Raw genomic sequence first — 24029 nt, forward strand, 5'->3', positions numbered from 1 at the left:
AACTACATCCAGAACCCACTTGTCTTGGGTTATAGGTGAAAGAGAAAGTATTCCTCCGAGGGGGGCTTCCAGGCAAGAAGTTCCTGCCGCCCAACACAGTGAGTCATTGAGTCCGTTTTCTATGAGCTTGCGACCTTGTCCTCTCCTAGGGGTGGAAGCAGTCCACTGTCTTGATCTATAAGAGGCTTGCGTTTGAGACCTTCCTCGGGAGCGTCTGTATCTACCCCTCTGAAGCCTGTCAGAACTGGGAAAGGACCAATTTTTAGTAGGCCAATTCCTACTAAATCTGGGTGGCTGTACTTGTAAGAAATCTTTAACCGTTTGCATGGATTTGTCCTCCATCTTCTTTATCACCTCTTCAGCTTTAGATCCAAACAAAACATTGTGCTGAACAGGAGCATCCAATAATTTAGCTTTTACTTGATCTGGCAAGTTTTGTTCCTTTAACCACGCATGCCTTCTAATGACTGTGCCAGGGGCAGCAGCCCTACAAGAAGCCTCCAAGGCATCAAATCCACAGTGTAAACCATGCTTCCCTATTTGTTCAGTGGCATGCATTAAGTCATGCAATTCCTTATTATCTACACAGGTGGAAATGGAAGTTAACTTGTTTTAAAACAGACAGAAGAAATTGCTGGTATTTCAGCATATGAAACTGACAGTTTAAAGCCCCAATAGATAAAGTAGCAGAAGCTTACACTTTTTTGTCCCATCTTTCTAACGATCTGGAATCCTTCTCAGTGGGAATGGGTTTTTTTTTTTTAGCAGAAGCGGCCTTAACCCCCTTAGGACCCTGAGAAATGGTTTCAGGATCAGCAGTAGGATTCTTGTATAAAAACTGGTGGGAATCAGGAACCCTATAATATCTGTCTGGCTTAACAGGAGCAGGAGGAAGAGTGTCAGGAGTTAAGTGAGCCTCTGAAAAAGCATCCTCCACAATATCCAAAATAGGAGGAATAGCCAGGCGTCTATGTTGGGGAAGAAGATCATCCCAAGTCTTTTCTTAGATTCAGAGAACTCCTGTCCTTCCCAGTGAAAATGTTCCCTCATTTCATGCAAAGTTTCCCCAAAAGAGAAATTCCTCAGGGGGAGAAGCTGAAGGAATGGATTCCTCAGCATCAGAATCCTCATAAGGAGGGAAAGAATATTCCTGGTCAGAAGAAACTGAAGAAACAGAAGCCTGATCAGAGGAGTCATAATACACTTCCTGCCTTGACCTTTTATCTGGAGGGGGATGTGAACCCCTAATCATAGTAAGTCTTCAACCATCTTGAGTAACTGTTTGAGACTTTGGTGCCGGATCAGAAGAGGCCTGGGCTGCAGTCTTTGATTTGGAAGGAGTCTTTGGCTTTGCCTTTATTAGAAGCCGAGTAGGCCTGAAAACCCCTTCGGAAGCCGGTACCTGCACAGCAGCTCCAGACCTATCCGAAGGAGCACTGTCCGAAGGTCCTGCAACAGAAATATTCAAAGGCCTAGTTGGCTCCTCGTGGGAGTCAGTTTCGGCCATCGGTTCCGAAATGGCAGACGACAGGGGCTGCAAAAGCGCCTCACTGACTACGGCCGAACCTGAAGCTGGCTCTGCTTGTACAACACAGTCTGATTTGGACCTCGGAGGCCTGTCTTTATCCTTGCGTCGTTTGTGAACTCCGGTAGCCGGAACCGTATCAGACGACATTTTGTAATTAAAACGCCTACCGAAGTAATGAAAAGCAAAATCGTACCTTTGTTTAATGGCATGTGGATTGAATCTAGCACAAAACAGACAGCTAGCTACGTCATGGTCAGGGCCTAAGCAAGGAATACAGTAAGAATGAAAATCCTTTAGAGGTATTTGCTTCCCACATGAAATAATTAACTTTTTCTGACATCGGACTGGAGCAAGAAAAAAAAGTTTCCCCAACAGGGTACTTAGCTTTGAGTAGGAGAAGTAAGTCTTCGGACTGAAGTAAGTTTAGAAAAAATTGTCAGGAGTCAGCAGACCGGCACTTGTGAACTGCTATCACCGCACAGCAAGAAAGACTGGAGAAAATGGCATCGGCTGTCAGCTTTGTACGCCTGGCGCTCTGACGTCAGGGAGCATGGCTGAGCAGCTGACGCCGGACCCAAACTTTGGGATTCTGGCCGACTGAGGACTGCCTGCCGGCAGGGGAGAACCCTACAGTCATGACTGCAACAGTGAAACACGATGAACATCTCGGACTTCTTGAGTGACCGATTTAGCACGCCGAGATCCAGAATTGGATGTAGGTCTCCAGTCTTCTTTGGCACCAAAGGAAGAGAAAGTAAGTTCCAGATTTTTCTTGTCCTGTGTGGACCTCTTAGATGGCTCACTTCTGAAGTTTGAAGCAATTCTCTCTCAGCTAACTCCCTCCGATAGGGTCGTGCATCGAGGAGGTATTTCCTGAATGGAGGGGGAAGACAGAAAAGGGAATAGAATAGCTCCTGAAAATGCTCAGCGATCTTTTGTAATATTTTCCCAGGCCAAAGGGTGCAGTGATAAACGACCCGTGACCAGCTCCAGGTCAGGACAGCACCTCATGAGTGCTAGAGGGGCTTCTCTGAGAAAGATTTCCTGCAGCCCCGACTTGCAAACCCTCTATGCTTCTGGGGCAGCATCTACTGTTGAACTCTCTACCTAGACCTCTAGGAGAGAGCTCATCCTGAGCGTCTTGAAAAGGAAAGACTGCAACTTGTGAAACCACATTTTCCTGGACCCAGAGTCTTGGAGGAGTGCTGAGTAGTAGAAAAATTTATTCCCACCGCTGACAAGGTCTTGCCTTCCTGCTTACTGCAGGCAAGTCGTTTCTTTGACAGAAGGGACGAAGAGTGTAGAACCGAAGGGAGCATTGTTAAAGGACTCCTTAAAGTACTCTACATATCTGCAAAGGCCCTGAGGGGATGCCAAATAGCGATGCCTGTAGCAGCCACTCGACAGGCATCTTCTGCAGTGTTGGCGATCAGTCTCAGAGTAATTAACCAGGGGAGTGAGTGTAGACAGCTTGGGGTACACCTTACTTGGCTCACAGGCAGCAACTCAGGGAGACACGGTAAGCTCCTTAAAGTCCCTTTCCAGTTGGATAAAGTGTGCCAAGTAAAGCGCCCACAGACTGAAGGTAGCTGAACTGAAGACCTGCTTTCCATATCTGTTAATTGCCCGGGACTCTGTTAGATGGATGAACAGATGTACTCTGCTCCACCAGCTCTCTTTCTTGGTGGCGGCAGCTACCAGAATAGCATTGACTGGCACACTACCAGAACTGTTTGTAGGAAGGAGGGCCGAGAAATTTATTGGCACGCTTGGGTACAGGCTCCATTGTATCCGGCTGCTTCCACGTCTTGCTGGTGATAAGGTCTGTAGGTCAGCAGGGGAAAACCCAGGAGGTAGATGGTCCTGTCCCAAAAACCTTCAGAAACACTGACTCCAAGAGGACAGGGGTAGGGAAGACCATCTGCATTTACACTTTAAGAGTTCACCTGAGACGCCCTCGAGTGGAGATCTGGGGGACCCATCCCTTCATAGAGGTTCACATCCTCAGTGAGACTGAAGGGAGTCTAGGTGCCTCCTCTTGAATGATCTCTTCTGACGCACCTCCTCGGGGGGGGGGGGCCCAACTCCCACCTGAAGGCTAGTTCAAGGGGGCTGACTGGGAAAAGGATGAGAAGAGTCCACTCTAGGGGGCTGGGATGGTCTCTGGAAAGCCAGGGAGGAAGCTAGTGGAGGAAAGTCCTCTCTACAACATGGGAAGCTAGACGATGCCCCATTCACACTCCAGTAGGGAAAGAGGAACATAGCATGCTAGAGCCTCCTTGCCTCTGGACAGTACCGGCCCTGAGCTATTGAGGGTAGAAGCACCAAGGGGAAGGTACTGGTACAAAAAAAAAAAAAAAGTTTGAGCCCCCAACCAAGGACTCCGGGGCAACAGGTCAGGTCAAGGACTCCCATCTGCCCAGGGCAGGCAGAGCAGTCAGGGACTCTTGACAGTAGAGACAGAATGGCCTCTTAAGGACCCCAACTTCACCCCAATGCTTTCCAGGGACTGCAAATAATAAAGTAATAAAGTGAAGGGGTAGGAGATGGACTTCCTGGTCAGATGGGTAGGGGAACGCACAAAGCCCCAACTCAATCTGAGCCTTGAGAAGGGACATCATCCTGTCCACAGTGAGGAGCAAGGTCGTGGAGGACCTACACTACACAGAGGACCCACTGTGGATGGATGTCCGGATACCCTGAGTATTACCCCCCCCCCCCAACTGTCTGAAGATTGGCTCCGGTGTTTGAAAGCAGAAGGGCACTGCCCCAAGCCAGAACCAAACTGGGAGTCCTTATAATAACTGTGGGATCAGACACTGACCCAGGATCTGACCACCTTGGCTCAGAAGGCAAATGAGGATCCAAAACACTTGGATCCTACATGACTGATCCAAAGGAGCCTGATCCGTGGCTGGTCCTGAACTGGGTGGATCTGGGAGAAGATTCCCACGACCTCTGATCAGAGGGCTTCAAAGCAGAAGCCCTGGATCAGAAGGGGAGTTGTGGGACGTGAGCTAGGATCCAAGGAAATCTGATCCAACAGAGCAGAGACTGGGGTCAGATCCAAAGAGCTGGGAATCTGACAGCCTGGCCCTTTTTTTTTTTTGAAGACTACAACCTGGGGAGAGAAAGGGCCTTTCCTCTTAAGATCAGAGGGTCCAACCTTTGCCAGGGAATGGCCCAATGGACCACCTCAGACCATACCCTTTAGCAAAAGGGTGCTCTGGCACTCCACTAGGGCCCTGGAATTGAATGTGGCACAAATGTTGCATTCAACCTCCAGGTGGTCAATGCCCAAAGGCACTCCTCGTGCAAATCGGACATGGACATCTTCCAACTGCACAAGGAGCACCACAAGGAGCACCTTTTAAACCTAACAGTCTTGCCTGACATGCTGTGACCATGACAAAACACCAAAGTCTAAGGGACACAATAAATCGTAAACCAGGAGGAAAAGCAAAGGTCAATAAACCTGAAATGGACCCAGAACACTAAGGATACAATAGGTCCAAAAACAAAAAAGGTGCCAACACTCTGCAACAACCACAATAGGAAGAAAAAAAAAAACAGGAGGGACTAAATACTACCTACAAATTAGACTAGCAAACACTAAACACCATGAGTAATTTACAGATGAAAGCGCTTAACCGATGTTTTTGTGCTTGTTCGTGCTGGAATAAATTTTGTGATACCTGACCGGGTCCCGTTTCACTCGTATTGTCTTACATAGCGGAGACGGTTGTCTCAATTGTTTTTCTTTCTGTAGTCGTTTTGGTTCTTTTGGTTTATATTCTCCTTTGTTCTGAAAGATTGGAAAGAAGACTGATAGATTGATCATTAGATTAATATTGGCTTCTGATGCTACCATGAGAAGAAAAGATGGGTTAGTATGCAAAGACACCCTATCCTTATGCAAAATCATATAAGGAGTCTCGACTGATAATGCTTTGTGTTTTGATGCTCTCCTGGCAGAAGTAATGGCAACTAAAAAGGAAGTCTTCCAGGATAGAAATTGCAAATCTACTGAAGCTGCAGGTTCAAAAGGGGGCGAGACTAAAGTCTGAAACACCAAAGTAAGGTCTCACGGAGGCATAGGATCCTAAACCGGGGGGGTCTTAGAAGGAAGATCTTGCAAAGCTTGGAAGAAGCCAAAGTAGTCATAATTTCCCCCACATGAAAATTAGAAATTGCAGCCAGTTGTTAACTGTGTAATAACTGGTGCCTTGCTGAAAAATCCCGGCTAAGAATTCCAACACCGTAGAATCTGGAGCAGTAAAGGGATCCAACGCGCGCTTCAAAGCCCATATTGAAAAAACGTTGCCACTTGCTACGGTAGACCCTCTTGGTGGAAAGTCTTATGAGCCACCACCAAAATGCTTTTCACAGGAGAAGATAAGCCAGGAGTCCCAATAATCATGGGAACTGGAGCAGCCAAGCTGTGAGCTTCAGACTTCCCAGTTCTGGATAGGGAATCCCAGAGGGATGAGAAATGAGATCCAGAACTGGATCGAACATCCAAGGTGGAGGCTACTAAAGGAGGCCATAGAGGGGGAAACCCTCATTGCCCCATTCCGGCCTAGCAAAGTTTGATCACGCAGCTCCCCAGCCTGCGAGCTTTCAGAAGAAATAAAGCAGAGGAGAATAAGCATATAGGAGGCCAAGCAGGAATCAGAGTCTCTGGGGGCTTCCCCCTGAAGGGGGTTCAGAGTGAAGAACTCACATTTCGCACTGAAAGGAGATGCAAATAGATCGTAGCAAGGTTGACCCTACTTTTGAAAGATCTGTTCCACCACTGAAGGATTCTGAGACCACTAGTAGGGCATCAGGATAGATCTGTTGAGCCTGTCTGCTAGAATGACAACCAATCCCAGAATGTGGATTGCCACCAGAAAATGGCCAGTGGAGATTGCCCATTCCCACACACTCATGGCTTCGTGACAAAGGGGGTAAGATCTGGTTCCTCCCTCTTTGTCGATGTACCAGACCACAGATATGTTGGTCGGTCTGGAAGGCAATCGTCCATAGGGGAAGATGGGCATGAACCGCTTACAACGTGAAAAGCACCGCCCTCATCTCTAGGATGTTGATCTGCAAACTGGTTTCTGACGGGGACCACGTGCCTTTGAACTTTGTTTCCCACCCTCCTTCCCTGTTGGTATAGTGTTTTTATAGTTGGTGGCTTTGCAGTTGCCCGCCCCTAGTGTAAATTTGATATGGGACCCTCCTCCTCCCAGTCTAGTCTCATTACCTCATTCTACCCAGTACAGGGAGAACATTTGAGATGGCCAATCAGCTTAGTTTCTGCTACTCCTCTCTCTTTCCACTACAAAAAAAAAAAAAAAAAAAAAAAAATCCGCTTTAACTGTATTTGTGTTTCTTCCTACTTTATTTTGCTTTTGCATCATCTTAAAAAGTACTCAATTGTATTTATTACTGCTTGGTGTAACTCATTCCAAGCCTTTTAGTTCAAGCACTTGGGCTTCAGACCAATTGTTTTACATTAAGAAGGTTTGTGGTCTGCACTGTAGTGGTAGAACAGGTAGCTTACATCCTTCTAAGTTGGGAACTGCTGATTGAGGGCTCAGTGTCTTATTCTAAAAGTGTAAGAATTCTGGTTTAAGCACTTGGGCTTCAGGCCAGTTATTTTACATTAAGAAGGTTCGTGGTCTGCACTCTTGTGGGAGGAGAGGCTAGACTCTGCCCTTCTGAGCTGGGAATTTCTGGTTAAAGTCTTATAGTGCCTGCATATTTGAACAGTTTCTTACTGAAATTGGTACACCTTGTTTGCTGTAGTATAGACTAGATCCAGGCCTGCTGAATCTAGCTTTGTTTGTATGCTTATTTCCCCGAAACGCTAATTTCACCTAAAACGTGGTTTTTCAGTGCTTCTGTGGATCCCTAGCGATATCTGCATTGCTTACTGTACTTATTTCCTTGTTTCACTTGAAAGAAAGTTACTGTTTGTCGTTTCTGCATTTAAGTCAAGTTACTTGCTCACTAAAGCAATTATATAAGTCAGCACTAAAAAATTAAAAGCACTACACCCTCACAAACTCCCCTTGAGTACCTTGTTCCCAATTGGCCCTTTTTTTCAATTATAAAGGAATTCCCCAATACTATTCTAGCATGTCCAAAGGTCAGTTGTCAATCTGCTCTCAGGTCCAGCTGGTGAATCTGGGAATCTTGAGGCAATGTTACAACTGTCTCATGTACACACACAACCCTCTCCTCCTCCCAACAAATTCCAACACATGCGAGAGATGCAACCATATAGCCAAACTGGAGGCCAAGCTCTCTCAACTCAGTACTAGTGTAACCAGTCAGGAGGAGAAGGAAACCACACTCACTACAATTCCAGTCTCACATAGACCTACCACGACAGCAAGCCAAACACACACAAAAACATACTCCGAGGCTCTAAATAAAAATCTGCCTACGCAGCAGAGACCTCCAAAGCAGACACCCAAGCAACCGCTACCCCAAAACAAAACAAGTGCAACACATAGCTCACAAAGCCAGTGCCGAACAGTCACAGCCCTTAAGGCTAAACACACCTGATATACTTGTAATAGGTGACTATCGTCAGGCACACAGACGTCCCGCTCACCAGGCTGAACAAGGAGAAGGTCACGGTGAGCTGCCTGTCGGGCGCTAGGATCCGCCACATAACACAAGCACTCAGGTCACTCCAAGGCAAGTACAAATAAGACTCATTGTCCATGCTGGTGTGAATGACCCGAAACATACCTTCCTGGACAATATGAAGAGGGACAAAGGAGCTCTCTGAGCATGTAGCCCAGGCCGGTATGACCCTGACCTTGAGTAGCATCTTACCCTCAACAAGAATGATGCTACAATATGAAGACATGATCAATTTCAACAATTGGCTTAAGTATTGGTGTCATTCAAAGGGGATCCAATGCCTGTCAGCCTGGGATGACATGCTCGACAAGCCACAATGCTTCGCTAGGGACGGCTTGCACCTGTCACCCCTGGGCTTTCAGATATTGGCAAAGGCTCTTGCTACCCCCATAGTGCCTTTTTTGGCAAGGCTCAAAAGGCAAACCCACCCTCCATAGGTATCACAGGGGATAAGAAGCCAAGAGTAATGCTACTCAACGCCAGAAGTCTAAACCTCAAGATGCACGCACTCGAAACTCTTCTTAGCATGGAGAACAGATATCTGTGCAGTAACAGAAACCTGGTTCAAGGCTCCCGAAAGCACCCCAGCACTACCAGGTTATACCTCATACAATGCTTTTCGGCCCCTAAACTTGGACCGAACCACAAAAAGAAGGGGGAGTATCAATATTCGTCAAAGATACCCACACCTCCAGGATGGTGGCACAGCATCATAGACTATCCATGTGCAACTAACAGTGGGTAAAACTGCCTTCCAGTTTATAGCCTGCTACAGACCACCCTCCCAAACCCAGGAACCCCACTCGGCCTTCCTGAGAACACTGGAAAATATGAAGGTCTCTCCAAACACCATTATATTGGGCGACTTCAACTACCCAAACATAGACTGGGAGCATTACTCTAGCTCCAACACCCTAGCCCAAAGGTTCCTAGAATTTATAAACTCAAATGCTGTGGAACAACTTGTTACCACTCCCACAAGAGGGGAAAACAAACTGGACCTGATCAACAACATGGGGACTCTATGCTCCAGACCAGAAGTGTATCCCTTCACTTGTAAGATCAGACCATAAACTCTCTCACTGGATATTTACATCCCGACCCCACCCCCTGCCCAGAAAACCACAGTGAAAAACTTCTCTAAAGCAAATTTCACACTCCTCAAAACCAAAGTGGAATCCTTTAAAGCCCCCTGACCTGTGGAAAATACTGCCCAGACTGGAGAATCCTTTATAAACACATTCTATGAACACCTTCAGGAATGCATGGATCATGCAATCCCAAATAAAACCAAACCAAACCCAATCCTCCAAAGGCAGACGTCCTGTCTGGTGGACCCCAGCCATAAACAAACTAAACGGGAGGAGGAAGCTACTACATGAGAGCGCAAAATCCCAAAAAGGGAAGGCATCTCTGATCAGTATTAGAAAAAACTATGGGCACTCAAAATCGTTTTAAGGCCAGCTTAGAGAGAAAAATTGCACAGGACACTAAAGGATAATCACAAGGCTTTCTTTAGTTATGTTAGGAACCTGGGTGGGAATTCCCAGATATGCTCAGAATTAGTCCAAAATAACAAAAAATGCACAGAACCCACAGACATTGCCAACATCCTAGCTGACAGGTTCAGCGCAAACCCCCCTCCACCCACCAAAAGGGCAAATATCTATCCCAGCAGAGTGCTGCCCCCCTGACATCTCAGATGCTCAGGTAAAAGCCGCCCTCTCCAAAGCAAAAAACACAGCATCAATGGGACCAGACTGGGTCCTGGGCTGCGTCCTACATGTACTCCAAGAAGAGCTAAACCCAAACATAAAACTACTGTTCAATCTCAGCCGTACTACAGGATATGTACCCAAAGAGTGGTGTACAGCAACAGTGGTCCCTCTCCACAAAGGTGGTGCCTCAACGGATCCTGGAAACCATTGCCCCATAAGCCTGACTAGCTTGGTCTGCAAAGCTATGGAAAGCATCATGGACCTCATAAATAAAGATATTGTGGACCTACAGACACTGGATCCTACCCAGTTCGGCTTTAAGGGCAGATCCTGCCTCTTAAACCTGGTTGATTTCTTTGAAACAGTCACCAAGGCCATTGACGAGGGGAAGGTGGTCCACAGCCTACCTGGACCTCGCAAAATCCTTCGGTACAATACCCCACTCGGGCATTATAGATAAGCTCACCAGCTTAAATATAAACCCTTACGTCACTAGATGGGTTGCAAACTGGCTCAAGGACAGAACCCGCATGGTTAGAATTGTTGGAGCCATGTCAGACTCCAAACCAGTTACAAGTGGCGTCCCACAAGGCTCAATCCTGGGACCACTCTTGTTCGGTATATATTTCTTGGAGGTACAGGCCAACACGGAAGGACTGTGGCTGACCAAGTTCGCAGAGGACTGCAAACTGGGCACCATAATCTACTCTCCAGCTGACACAAGCATCCGCCAAAAGGGCCTCATAGAAACAGACAACTGGTGCCAGAGCCATGGCCTCAAGCTAAACACCAAAAAGTGTATAGTCATCCCCTTTGGCAAAAACAAAGTGCCCACAAATTACCACATAGGTGGTAATCCATTAAGTACAGAAGTAATTAGGGACCTGGGGACCAAAGTTGATAGCAATCTCTCATTTGACAACCACGTGGCCAAAGTGGTTAGAAAAACATTTTATATAGCTCACCTAATCATGAAGGGATTCACATCTAGATCAGGGGAGGTCATCGTGCCTCTTTACTCATCCCTCATCACACCCATAATTGTGTACAATTCCCCTTTTGGGATGCACCTTACCAGACACCTGCAGCAACTAGAACGACCTCAAAAGTACCTCACCAAGAGGATCAAAGGGCTCAAACAGATGCCATATGCTGCCCGGTTAAAGAAACTCCAGCTCTACTTAGTGGCATACCACCTGCTCAGAGGCAATCTGTGCCTGACATATAAAGCCATGTCCAACCTGGAATTAATGGACATGCTGCACCTCAGAAAATCCAAATCCCATAGAGCTACGCGCTCGAGAGAATTGAACCTCAGCATGGAAATAGGACATGCTGGAGGGACTGATTCATAACCCAGGGGCTCCCTTCACTCGAATAAAATCCCAGTCCAGGTTAGGCAGAGTCCCTCACAGACTCTCAAGAAGAATCTTGATGAGTGGATGGGAGTTCGTAGGTTTACCCCGGGTATCACTTCTGTGTCACTTAAGACAGAGGCACAGTATACTAACCTCGAAAAAGGGCATAGCAAAATTAATTTAAAATGGGTGGCGAAAGCCAAACACACAGGCTAATCTTATAAATGTACTATGGCAGACAGCCTAGTATGAACCTATGAACTGTCCTTCCCTGAGCAGTGCCCCCCCTCCACACACACCTTAACTGGGAGGCATCCAGTGTCACCATGGCCTTGAGGCATGACTGGAGAAAACGAAGTCCCCAGACCAGGTCCAGGGAATTAATACACCACCGAACAGCGTCCATGCACACTTGGGAGATTCGAACAGGATGAGACAATGGCAATCTAACAAGGACCATTGAATAGCAAGAGTCCACTGAAGAATCCACGTGTGAAGGTAGCAGATTGATAGGGGCCCACCATAGACCCCAATGTCTGCAGGACTGCTTCTGCTGTCAGAAACCGAACTTAACATATAGCTCCAGACTGTGTATCCTGTCTGGAGTAAGGAAAACTTTTGTCTGAATATAGTGTCTAATCGAGCCCCAATGAAGTCCAAGTTCTGAACTGGGACCAAAGATGACTTGCTGAGTTAGATGGCGATACCAAACCTCTGTGCTAGTAGAAGGAAGTAGTCCCTGGCTTGGCGGACTTGATGCTTGAAGGGGCAGTGAGGAGCCAATCATCCAGGTAAAGGGAAACTGGAATACCCTGAAGCCTCCGGGGAGCTGCTACTACCAGACATCACTGGTGAACACCTTGGGGGCTGTGTTGAGACCAAAGGGGAGGGCTCTTAACTGGTAATGATTGGCTTCTAGCCAGAAGCGGAGAAACCTCCGAGTGCGCCTGTTCATCTTGATAGTACGCGTCCTGGAGGTTGTTCGCCTGCAGGAAGGGCAGGATGGATTGAAGTGTGACCATCCAGAATTTTGCTTTGGCCGCTGACTATTCAAAGTAGATAGATCCAAAATGGTTCATGGGCCCCCCATTTTCTTTGGCACTAAAAAGAGCTTGGGAATAAATGCCTGACCAAGATTGTTGAGAGGGATAGGTTGGAGGACTCATTTTCTTGGCAACCTTTATTTCTAATGCTGCTTCATCCCTTTGCGCAGGTGGAATGTCCAGGAGATGTTTTGGTGGTAGGGGCGGTTCGAGGAATGGGATTGAATAGACTCTGGATATGATCTGCAACACCCAACAATCTGTTAAGGACTCCCATTCCATTGGTTGTAGCAATAACTGGCCCCAGATTGCACCCAGAGAACAGCAGTCAGGCAGCCCTTCAGGGCTGCAGTGCGAGTCTGTCAGAGAACGGTTCTAGAGACATAATTTCTCGGATCCCCTCTGCCTCTAAGGCAGCATCGATCAAAACCCCCTCTGCCTCTAGGGGATGGCGAGTCCTTAGTGTCCCAAGAAAACACCCAAGACTTCCAGAACCACATCTTCTTAGCCCCCTGCCGATTCCTAGAAAAGGATATTTGGGGGGGGGGGGGCAGATCCCGATGTCAGCATCTTTCCATCCTTCTCACTCTGGACCAAAGTCTCGTGTACCAACTTCCCAAACAGGCAGGAACCATTGTACGGGGCATTGGAGAAAGAAGCCTTGAAGGGTTCGAAGAACTGACATAGCTGGAGTCAGGTGTGTCATCTGATGGCAACACCTGTACTGGCTGCCCTAGCGGCTCCCTCAGTAGCATGGGAGAGGAGACGCATGGAGGTGTTAGCAACTGACTTCAGAGTGGCCATACGAGCAGAAAGTGTCTAGTCTCCTGCAGACATGGACTCAAGAGGTCGACTCAGAAATCTCCTTAACTAGGTCTCGCTGCAGCCGAATCCCGTGCCATGTAATTCAGCATTCTTACTGAGAAGGTAGCTAAAGCATAGACCCACTTCCCAAATCAAACGCCCTTGACTCTTGTCAGGAGGATGGACTGAAGAGCTCTCCTGAGCCAGCTCTTAGTGGCAGCTACCACCACCATAGCATCAACTGGGAATCCTGTGTTCCAGTATGTCCTATCCGAAGGGGGGGCTAAGGACTTCATCTGGGTGCTTTGGGATGGGCTCCACCATGTCCAGTTACTTCCACACCCGCGATGTTCCAAGGTGTACCAAGGTATCGATGGGAGGTAACACCCAGGAAGTGGATGGGCCTGTGCCGAATGCCTCAAGGAACACCTAGTTGTCAGACGTCAGTTTCAGAGTTCCATGAGGTCTGGAAAGGAGACATCCTCAAGGCATGACCGGGGAGGGGGGAAACCTTCCCCTTCCGCCAAATCGGCATCTCTGGTGAGCGACTCCGGTGGGGAGTCCAAGTGCCTCCTCTTCCACATGCGTTAGCAAGGGATCTCCTCAGTGAGAATCTCTGGGGAGGACTCGCCAACACCCTGCTGCTCCCAAGCAGGAGCTTCTTGAGGCAGAACATCAGCACGGCCATCCCTGAGATGGCAGGATGGTCAGGACAATACCCAAAACTGAGAGAGTCGGGGCGGAGTCCAAGGAGGAGATGGTTAAGGGTCTTAACGAAAATCGAGAGAACCCATTCCACATCAATGGCTGAAGAACGGACATCCTGAGAAAGGCCAGTAAGAGCCGTTCCCCTCTGACCCGACGGGGAGTCAAGAGCTGAGATGCCAAGGGCAAGACTGAGCTCTGACACGCTCGAAGCAGACAGCAACCCCTCAGACCAGGCACACGCAAGGCAATGGCCAGCATTTAGGTACAGTCTGTGTCGACCCAGAGGGTCCTCTGATCCAGAGGCTCCAAAACTGAAGGCCGGATCGGAGAAGGAGTGATCAGAGTAGAGAGACTGCGAGCTCCCCGCTCTGGAGGGAGAGGGGGCAGTCAAAACCCCCATCTGAATTTGGGTGCAGATAAACTTCCACATTATCTTGTCCATCTCCTCTTCACTGAGGCTCTGGGTGGAGTGGGAGGATGAGGCTACAGACACCGGTGTGGAGCACTGGTGAGGGCAAGCCCGCACAGGTGAAAGGATCTGGGATTCCTCTGTCTAGGGGACAACCTGGGAAAATGGAGCTAGGGAGACCACGGGCTGGTATCTGGACAAACTTTCTGCTGAGGGCCGGCCAGGAGACTGCTTCCTACACCTCTCCCCTACCCCAGACCTCTTGGTGGGAGTTCAGAGGCCAGGGAAGAGGTAGAAGACGCTGCACCTGACGCAGAGGGCACAGGGGCTACAGTTCCCGAAGAGGGAAGTAAGCCCTTCAGGATGAGTTTATCCCTCCTGTCCTTCAGTGCCCTGGGATTAAACCCGGCACAGATCAAACAAGAGGTTAGTAGATGGGCCACCCCAAGACACACAATGCACAGGGTGTGGCCATTGGCTGGAGAGAGCTTACAGCCAGTGTGCACTTTCTGAAATCAGGCTTAGGGTTTCAGCCATAGTCCAATAGAGGCCCGGAACACACACACAGACGCACGTTATAGAAAAGATCAGATCCGGTGCAGATACGTAACCCACAGGTTGAAGATTGTCAACTACTTCAGATTTAACATGGTCAGATGCAAGCAGGGGAAAGACCTTCAGAGGTCTTACAGTTGCAAATGTTTTTCAGTTGACAGCATTTGTACTCAATTAGCATCAGATCCCAGACAAATACTGTGTGCGCCTGTCAGCAAGCTGCATTTTCATCCTACAAACACTAGTAACGGAAAAGTTACTTTTTTGTGCGAGCAATGGCCTGCACACAGTGGTATGCAGTGGAAAGTAATAGTTTAAATATAGTTAAACCCAAGAAAAACAATTTCTACTCACAAAAATGCATTTTGTTAACTGCCTATAGCTTTGCTGCAGAAAAGGGCAAGATAGGCAGCATAGAGCATGCACCGAGCATGGGAACAAAGCTGTCAACCTGGGAAAGTTATTGCATCACATCTTAACATTTCTCTCCACCAGAAATAATATCACATCACACTGCCATGGCAATTTATGCAATAGGACCATAAAGTTATGCAGTACTTCATTTCTGCAGCCAAGACATAGTAAATTGTTTTCAATAATGTACTGTAGTGTCTAAACAAGACAAAGAAGTGTCTAAATGACACCAGCTGTTACGTGCTCTTACAAAATTATTAAAATGAATGGGGGAGGAGCACTAATGGGACAGAGAAGCTATTTACAAATATGATATATTGAATTTCTTAGTTCATTGGGAAAAAGTTCATGTTCTGAACAAAGTAGTCACAAATATGCTGCTTGCATTTTTCCCAGGCTCGTCTGACTGGCAAGCCAGTTTACTTACCAAGTTAACAAAATTAAAACCATGAATTTGCCAGTTTGAGTGCACCAAAGCTATTACTTTTCTGTATTTTACAAAAAACTACAGTTGTGTACACTTCCCATAAATGTAGATGTTAGTGTATTCACAGTTGCAGTCATTACATTTGGGTAATCTGCTGGCAGGTTGCCCTCAGTCGTCCTGAATTCCAAAAAGTCTTGGGTCCTGCGGTGGTTGCTGTCTCCTTTTCCATGACGTCAGGTCATCAGGGGTATAAAACAAGCAGCCGACGCTATTTTCTTTAGGTTTTTCTTGCCCCAGATGTCAGGTGCCCCCAAAAAGGTAGCAAAAATATATATGTATAAAAGACTATATATACATGCATAAATATAAACTTTACCTTCATCTACAAGCAAATACACCACATGGGTTGTAGAAGACAGAGAAGGAAAGAAACTCAAACATGAAAGGGGGGTGGCAGGCAGGTAACCTGGACTGCAACAGTGAATACACTCGAACATTTACATTTATGGTAAGTGTACACAACTATATTATGTTCTTCGTGTTTCACTGTTGCAGTCATTACATTTGGGTAGAATCCCAAAGCTATGGCTGGGAGGCTGGAGCTAAACAAGATTAGGTGCGGCTATAAGGCCCTGCAGAACTGCAGTGGCAAAGCCTGACCTGTACTGAGGCAAATGATAATGCTTTGTAAAGGTGTGGACAGAACTCAAAGTAGCAGCCTCTAGAATGCCTTTGGTTGGTACTCCTCTGAGAAAGGCTGCTGAAATAGTTGCAGCTCTGGTGGAATGAGACCCAATGACCTTGGGCACAGGTTTACCATGGTGTAAGTAGCAGAAATGAATACAGTGGCTTATCCACTTTGAAATAGTCTGCTTTGAAATAGCATTTCCTTCCGATCCTGCAGCATATGTCACTGGCAACTGCTCAGTTTTTCTTAGAGCTTTAGTCCTGCTCAAGTAGAATCTTAGCTGTCTGTGTACTTCCAAGGAATGCATAATTCTCTCCCCAGTGTTCTGCGGATTTGGATAAAAGGTTGGCAAATGAATAGTTTGGTTAACAGCCACACTGGAAACCCCACCTTAGGCATAAATGTTGGATTTGTCCTCAGAGACACACCCTGTCTGGGTAAAATATGATAAAAAGGCTCCACAGCCATGAGGGCCTGTAACTCAGACTCTTCTTGCTGAAGTAAATGCTAGTAGCAGAGCCGTTTTCCATCATAAGAACTTTATATCAGCAGTAGCAGCTGGTTCAAATGGAAGGAGGGTGAGTTTTTACAACACATAATTGGGGTCCCATGCAGGTATTGGTGATCTTCTAGGAGGCCTTAATTTTTGGCTCCTCCAAGATACTGCTTTCGTAAAGGATGAGAAAAGATTGGCGGCTCTGTACTGTAATGAGCCGAAATGGCAGAGGCATGGATTTTAATTGATGAGAAAGATGGGCCTTAGTCAAGTATTGTAATATCTTAGGACTATTTGGTTCTGCTGCATCAGTTCCTTGTGCTCGATTCCAAGCACAGAATCTCTTCCATTTATCAGCATAAGATTTTCTAGTACTAGGCCTTCTGGCTTCCAAAATGACATCCATCACAGCTTTACTGAGAGGTTGTTTGTATAACTATATGATCTTCAGTGTCTGGAGTCAATTGTGCAGGAACCGATTGTTTTGCTGGGACAATAGTGGAGGTCTTTGAGGCAAGGTCCAAGCTGGGTACTGAGACAAGTTCCTTAGGATTGGGTACCAGTATTGGCGGGGCCAGTCAGGGGCAATTAGTATCATCTTTGGTTTTTCTTGTCTGACTTTTAGGAGGACCTTGGGAAGAGGCAGAGGAGGAAAGGTGTAAACTGATAGGGTGCCCACTTTCCATGCTTGTCTGTGATTAAGTCCTGGTGAAGAATCTTTTCAATTGGAAATTTTGGGGAGAGGCAAATAGATCATGTCTGGGCTCCCCCATCTCTTTATCATGCTGAAGACTTGTGGATCTAGTTTCCATTCGCGAGGATCCATAAGGTTTCTGCTCAAGTCATCTGCCAGCATATTTTGTTTTCCTGGCAGGAATTGAGCTTTAAGATGTATTTGGTCAGTCAAAGCTGTGTCCACGAGTGCGTGTCCTCCTGCTTGTTTATGTACCACATGACCGTGGTGTTGTCAGTCTATCAGTAGTTGTCCTGGATGAAGTAAGCCCACGAGAGGAGAAAATATACTAGATCTCATTATCACAAACATGGGGACAAAATGCTCCACACCGGAAGTATATCCCTCATTGGTGAGATCTGATCATAAACTAATCTCACTGGAAATCCACATCCCGCCCCCACCCCAAACAAAGAAGACCACAGTGAAGAACTTCTCTAAAGCAAACTTCACACTACAAGACTTGTGTGGTATCCTTCAAGGCCCCAGAGCCAGTGGAAACCACAACCCAAGCTGCGGAAGCCCTTACAAATGCCTTCCATGAACACCTCCAGGGCTGCATGGATCAGGCAATCCCAAATAAAACCAAGACTCTTTCCACAAAGGGAAAACGCCCAGTCTGGTGGACCCCAGCCATTAACAAACTTAACAATAAGAGGAGAAAGCTATTACATGATAGAACAAAATCCATAAAAGGGAAGTCACCCCTGATCATTATTAGTAAAAAAAATACGAGCACTCAAAATCAACTAAGGCCAATTTTGAGAGAAAAATTGCCATGGATTCAAAGGACAATCATAAGGCCTTTTTCAGCTATGTTAGGAACCTGGGTGGAAACTCCCAGATATGCTCAGAATTAGTCCAAAATTATACAAAAATCACTGAACCCACAGACATTGCCAACATACTGGCAGACAGGTTCAGTGCAAACTTCACCCTCCTCTCCCCCAAAGGAGAGATAACTATCCCAGCGGAGTGTAGCCTCCCAGAAATCTCAAATGCGCAGGTGAAAGCTGCTCTCTCTAAAGCTAAAAACACAGCATCAATGGGACCGGATGGTGTCCCCGGCTGTGTGCTACACGAGCTAAATGAGGAATTAAACCCGCACATAAGGCAGCTGTTTAATCTCAGCCTTACCACAGGATACATGCCCAAAGAGTGGCGTACGGCAACTGTGGTCCCACTCCACAAAGATGGTGCCTCTACGGACCCTGGTAATTACCACCCCATAAGCTTAACAAGTCTAGTCTGCAAAGCTATGGAGAGGATCATAATGGAGCTCATAAACAAAGATATAGGGGACTTGCAGACATTGGACCCGACCCAGTTTGGCTTAGTCAAGGGCAGATCATGCCTTTTGAACTTGGTCGACTTCTTCGAAACAGTCACCAAGGCCATTGAGGAGGGAAAGGCAGTCCATACAGGCTACCTTGACCTGTATAAAGGCTTTCGACAATACCCCACTCTGGTATTGTAGAAAAACTTACCAGCTTAAATGTAAACCCATGTGTCACAAGATGGGTTGCAAACTGGCTTAAGGACAGAACCCACATGAGTTGCTGGCGCTATGTCAGACTCCAAGCCGGTCACAAGTAGTGTCCCACAGGGCTCGGTCCTTGGCCCCCTATTGTTCGGCATCTACTTCTCAGAAGTAGAGGCCAACATGGGAGGGCTTTGGCTGACAGTTTGCAGACGACAGCAAACTGGGCGCCATAGTGGAAAGTGCATCGGACACGGATATCCGATGCACTCACGGAAACAGACCGCTGGTGCCAGAGCCATGGCCTGAAGTTAAAAGCCAAAAAATGTATAGTCATACCCTTCGGGGAAAAACAAGGTAACCCCAAGCTACCATATAGGTGGCAATCCACTAAGCACAGAAGAGGTCATCAGGGACCTGGGGACCCAGGTTGACAGTGGCCTTTCTTTTGACACTCACGTTGCTAAAGTGGTTAGAAAGACCTTCTACATTGCCCACCTGATCATGAAGGGATTCACATCCAGATCTAGTGAGGTCATTGTTCCCCTGTACTCTTCACTTATCAGACCAATGATATACAATGCCCCATTCGGGATGCATCTCACCCGACATCTGCAGCAATTGGACAGACCCCAAAAGTTCCTCACCAAAAGGATAAAGGGACTCCAAAATCTGTCATATGCTGCCAGATTGAAGAAACTCCAGCTCTATTCAGTCGCATACAGTCTGCTCAGAGGTGACATGTGCCTAACATACAAGGCCATGTCCAACCCGGAATTAATGGACATGCTCCGCCTCAAAATCCAAATCCAACAAAACCACTAGAGCAAGCGACTTAAACCTTAGCACGGATATAAATAGGACGTGCTGGAGGGATAGATTTATCACCGAGACTCCCTATGCTGTGGAATAAAATCCCGGTCCATGTGAGGCAGAGCACCTCACTGGCTCTGTTCAAGAGAAATCTTGACCTGTGGATGGGAGATTGTAGGTTTACCCCGGGAATCATCTCTGTGTCACTGCTGGACAGAGGCACAACAAACTAATGGGTACAGTATTTTTTCATATAAGGGGTGGCGTAAGCCACAAAACTTTGGGCTAGGCTTATAAATGCCTTAGGGCAGATAGCCTAGTATAAACCTATGACGGCTGTCAGGGCATTTTGAACAGCTAGCATCTCTTTCTGGTTGGATATGTAGATGCATTTGCTTTGGGGTCCATATGCCCTGAATGCATCTTGCCGCCATGTGGGTCCCCCCAAGCATAATCTGATGCATCTGTTGTTAAGGTTTGGCTGGCATGGGGATGGGGTAGAGTGAAGGGCCGTCCCATATTTTAGTGACATGCCTTTGCCCACCATAAAAACTCCTGCTGTAGGCAGGGAATGAGAGGAATCATCGTTTCCAGACTGTGACAATGTTTGACTCCATAAACTTTTTCGGTACCACTGAAGTTTCCTCATATGCAGTCTTGCATATGGAATCAGTAGGATGCAGGATGCCATGAAGCCCAAAGCCAGCAGAATTTGTCTTTCAAATAACTGGGTTTTTGTTGCCATCAGTTTGAAGCAAGTAGTCCATTGTCTTTGCTTGTCTGGCATGAGGCAAGCCATCTTGGCAGTTGTAATAAAGCTTGCACCCAGGAATGTTATCTTTTGAGAGGGTACCAGTTGCGATTTTTCATTTATTGGGTACCCTAGGCATGTTAGAAGCCTTTTAACGCCAAGTGTTGAAGATTAATGTTCTCTGCTTGAGACAAGTCGTCCATGTTGGGATACATTTGTCTACTTTGTCTGCAAAATGCAATCACTGGTGCCAGGCACTTTGTAAAGACCCTGGGCGCAGTAGATAAGCCAAAGGGCAGTGCAGAGAATTGGTAATGCATTAAGCCAGCCTTGAATCTGAGGTATCTTTCTGCATGACTGTCTTATTGGGACATGCAGGTATGCCTCTTTTAGGTCTAGTCACCAGCCAAGCATTCTTGCCCAGCATGGGCAGAAGCTGCTGCAGAGTCAGCATTTTGAATTTTGCAATGTCCAGGTACAAATCCAGTATTGGCCACCAGGCCCTGTCCTTTCTGGGTACCAAGAACAGTAGAGTAAAAAACCTTGTCCTTTTTCCTGTTCTGGTACTGGCTGAATGGCCCCCATATCCATGAGGGACGTAACCTGTTTTTGTGCCTCTGCCCATTGATTTTTTTTGGCAGATCTGGCCATCCGTTTGCGTATGAAATGGAATCTGTATCCCTGTGACACTGTTTAGCACCCACTTGTCCTGGGTTATTAACTGCCAATTTTGAGCAAAAAAAAGTGCTAATTTTCTCCCAGGGGTACTGCCAAATAAGTGCTTGGTGAAGGCAGAGGGAAGTCATTGGGACTGTTTTCTGTAGGTTTGCGCTTTATCTCCTCCAGCTTTGGAGGTAGAAGCACCCCATTGCTCTGACCTGTATGAATCTTGCGCCCGGTATCTGGAACCCTTAGGGCACCTGGATTTGCCCCTTTGAGGTCTGACACAGGAAAGGACCATTTTTTTGTATGCCAGTGTCTACTGAATCTTGGTGGATGGCTGCACTTGTAAGAAGTCTTTTACAGTTTACATAGACTTAGCTTTGTCTTCCATTTTCTATAAAACCGCTTCTGCCTTAATACCAAACAGAGTATCATGGTGTAAAGGTGCATCTAGTAATTTCGCTTTAACATGATTAGGCAAATTTTGTTCCTTTAACCAGACATGCCTTTAACCAGACATGCCTCCTAATCACAGATCCAGTAACTGTGGCCCTGCAGGAGGCCTCTAAGGAATCAAAACCACATTGCAAAGTATGCTTTCCAACCTGTTCAGCTGCATGCAATAATTCCTGCAATTTTTTATTTTCTGCACATTCAGAAATCAACATTTTCTGTTTCAGCAATCCCATAACATGTTGATACTTGAGCATATGAAACTGGCAGTTTAAGGCCCTAATTGCCAAGGTTGCAGATGTATAAACCTTTTTTCCCCCCCATCTATCCAGTGCCCTTGAATCTGTCAGAGGGGGTAGGATTTTTTGCTGTTGAGGCTTTAACTCCCTTTGGACCCTGTGAAATAGTTTCAGGATCAGCAGCAGGGTTTCTAAACAAAAACTTGAGTCAGGGACCCTGTAATATCAGTCAGGCTTGCTGGGAGCCGGAGGTAAGGAATCAGGGGTCAAACTTGACTCCAAAAACACATCCACAATGTCTAAAATGGGGTATGGCTAAAAGCCTGTGCTGACATGGAAGAAAATCCCAGGGCCTCTTTTTTGATTCTGAGAAGTCTCGACTCTCCCAGTGAAAATGTTCCCTCAAAGTATGTAAGGTTTCTCCAAATTAGTAATCCTCAGGAGGTGATGCAGATGGTATAGACTCCTCTGCATCAGAATCCTCATAGGGAGGTAGACAATTCCTGATCAGAAGAGGAATCAGAATAGAAACCTGATCTGAAGATTCATAATCAGTGTCTTGCCTAGGCCTCTTACCTGGAGGAGGATGGGAACCCATGATCAAGGTAATAAGGTCTTCAGCCATTTTGATCATCTGTTTTTTAGGCATAGAGGCATGTACATGTGGCTCATGCTTCGTTTTTTTTAGTTTCAGAAGTTGCGCTTTTTATGTACTCCGGTAGTTGGACTGCTATCCCACGACATTTCTGGGTAATTTAATCCGTTTCCAAAATACTTGAGGCAAAAATATACAGATGCTTAATAGTGTGTTAGTTAAATCTAGCACAAAACCGACAGCCAGGCACGTTGTGATCAGGGCCTAGGCAAGGAATACAGTATAAATGGAAATCCTTGAGGCATTTGATTCCCACAAGTAATACAATTAACTTTTTCTGACATCGGTATGGAGCAAGAAAAAAAAAGTTTCCCCAACGGGGTACTTAGCTTTAGTGAAGACTTCGGTTCTGAAACTCAAACTCGAATATTTCAGGAGTCTGCCGACCGGCACTTGCGAAATGCTTCTGCTTCGGGCACCACGCGGCAAGAAAGACTAAAGAAAACTGCGTCGGCTGCTTGTTTTATACCCCTGACATCATGGAAGAGGAGACAGCAACAGACGCACGACCCAAGACTTTGGAATTCAGGCCGACTGAGGGCAACCTGCCAGCAGATTACCCAAATTAAATGACTGCAACAGTGAAACACGAAGAACATCACACATTACAATCATCTGTTTTCCTGCAGACTTGTTAAATGTAAAATTAAACACTATTCATGTTAGTCAAGTTAACTCATGTAAACCAAAGGCTCTAAAAGATATCTGTTGAGATGAGACACAAAACAGCAGCACAGTACACTGAAGGTAATGAACAAATGTCTAAAGAAACCAGAGATAATAGGCTGAACACACTAAACTATTTTTATTCAACATTTGTTAGCCAGGTAAGTCAGTCAGCTGCTCCAACATACCTTACAGCCATGACCCATACTTTAAATAATATATATATGCAAATCTCATTTCACTTTCATATCAAATGTTTTAATGAACTTACACAGATTGTGCTTCCGAGCGATGTACCTCATAATTGCGTTGCTCTGGGTAAGTTTGTTCTCTCCATCTATCAGGTAAGGAAGCTGGAAAAGAAAAAGCAGGCACCAATGACGCAGCTTAATGTTTCCCCAATTTCAAAATGCTCACCCACACAAACTCATGGATATAGAGCTCCTCCCATAATCTGATTCTGAAGGTGTGTGAAAATAAGGTAACAAATTCAAAAATGTGAATGTTTACTCAGTGTGCAGGTTCTTAGTGTTTAAGCAATCTTTGCTCAGGAATAGAAATGTAGAACCACTGAATTTAAACTTCTAATATCCAAAGCAAGTCACAATCTCAAGAAAATGGTGTAGTCTTCCAAATAAACCAGTACCCCTTGCCACTGTAAAATGCAAGCAGCCACATGGGCAGCATTGCCTCTATTGTATGCCCCAGTACTACAAACACTATTTATCTTCATCACTTCTCCTCAATTTCTCTCAAAACGTACACACAAGACCACATAAAATT

At 46.3% G+C, this 24029-nt stretch overlaps 1 protein-coding gene across 1 annotated transcript in view; it reads right to left on the reverse strand.

Annotated features, from left to right (window-relative positions):
• Positions 1 to 24029, reverse strand: part of LOC122806378 (glutathione S-transferase Mu 3-like) — a 294186-nt gene that overhangs the window by 212783 nt on the left and 57374 nt on the right. Inside the window, exon 4 of the mRNA XM_044076732.1 lies at positions 23518 to 23599. Coding sequence (XP_043932667.1) covers positions 23518 to 23599 — 82 coding nt within the window. The remainder of the gene's footprint in view (positions 1 to 23517; positions 23600 to 24029) is intronic.

The sequence above is a fragment of the Protopterus annectens genome, chromosome 7.part0 (genome assembly GCF_019279795.1).
Source record: "Protopterus annectens isolate FY-2018-M chromosome 7.part0, PAN1.0, whole genome shotgun sequence".
Lineage (NCBI taxonomy): Eukaryota > Metazoa > Chordata > Ceratodontiformes > Protopteridae > Protopterus > Protopterus annectens.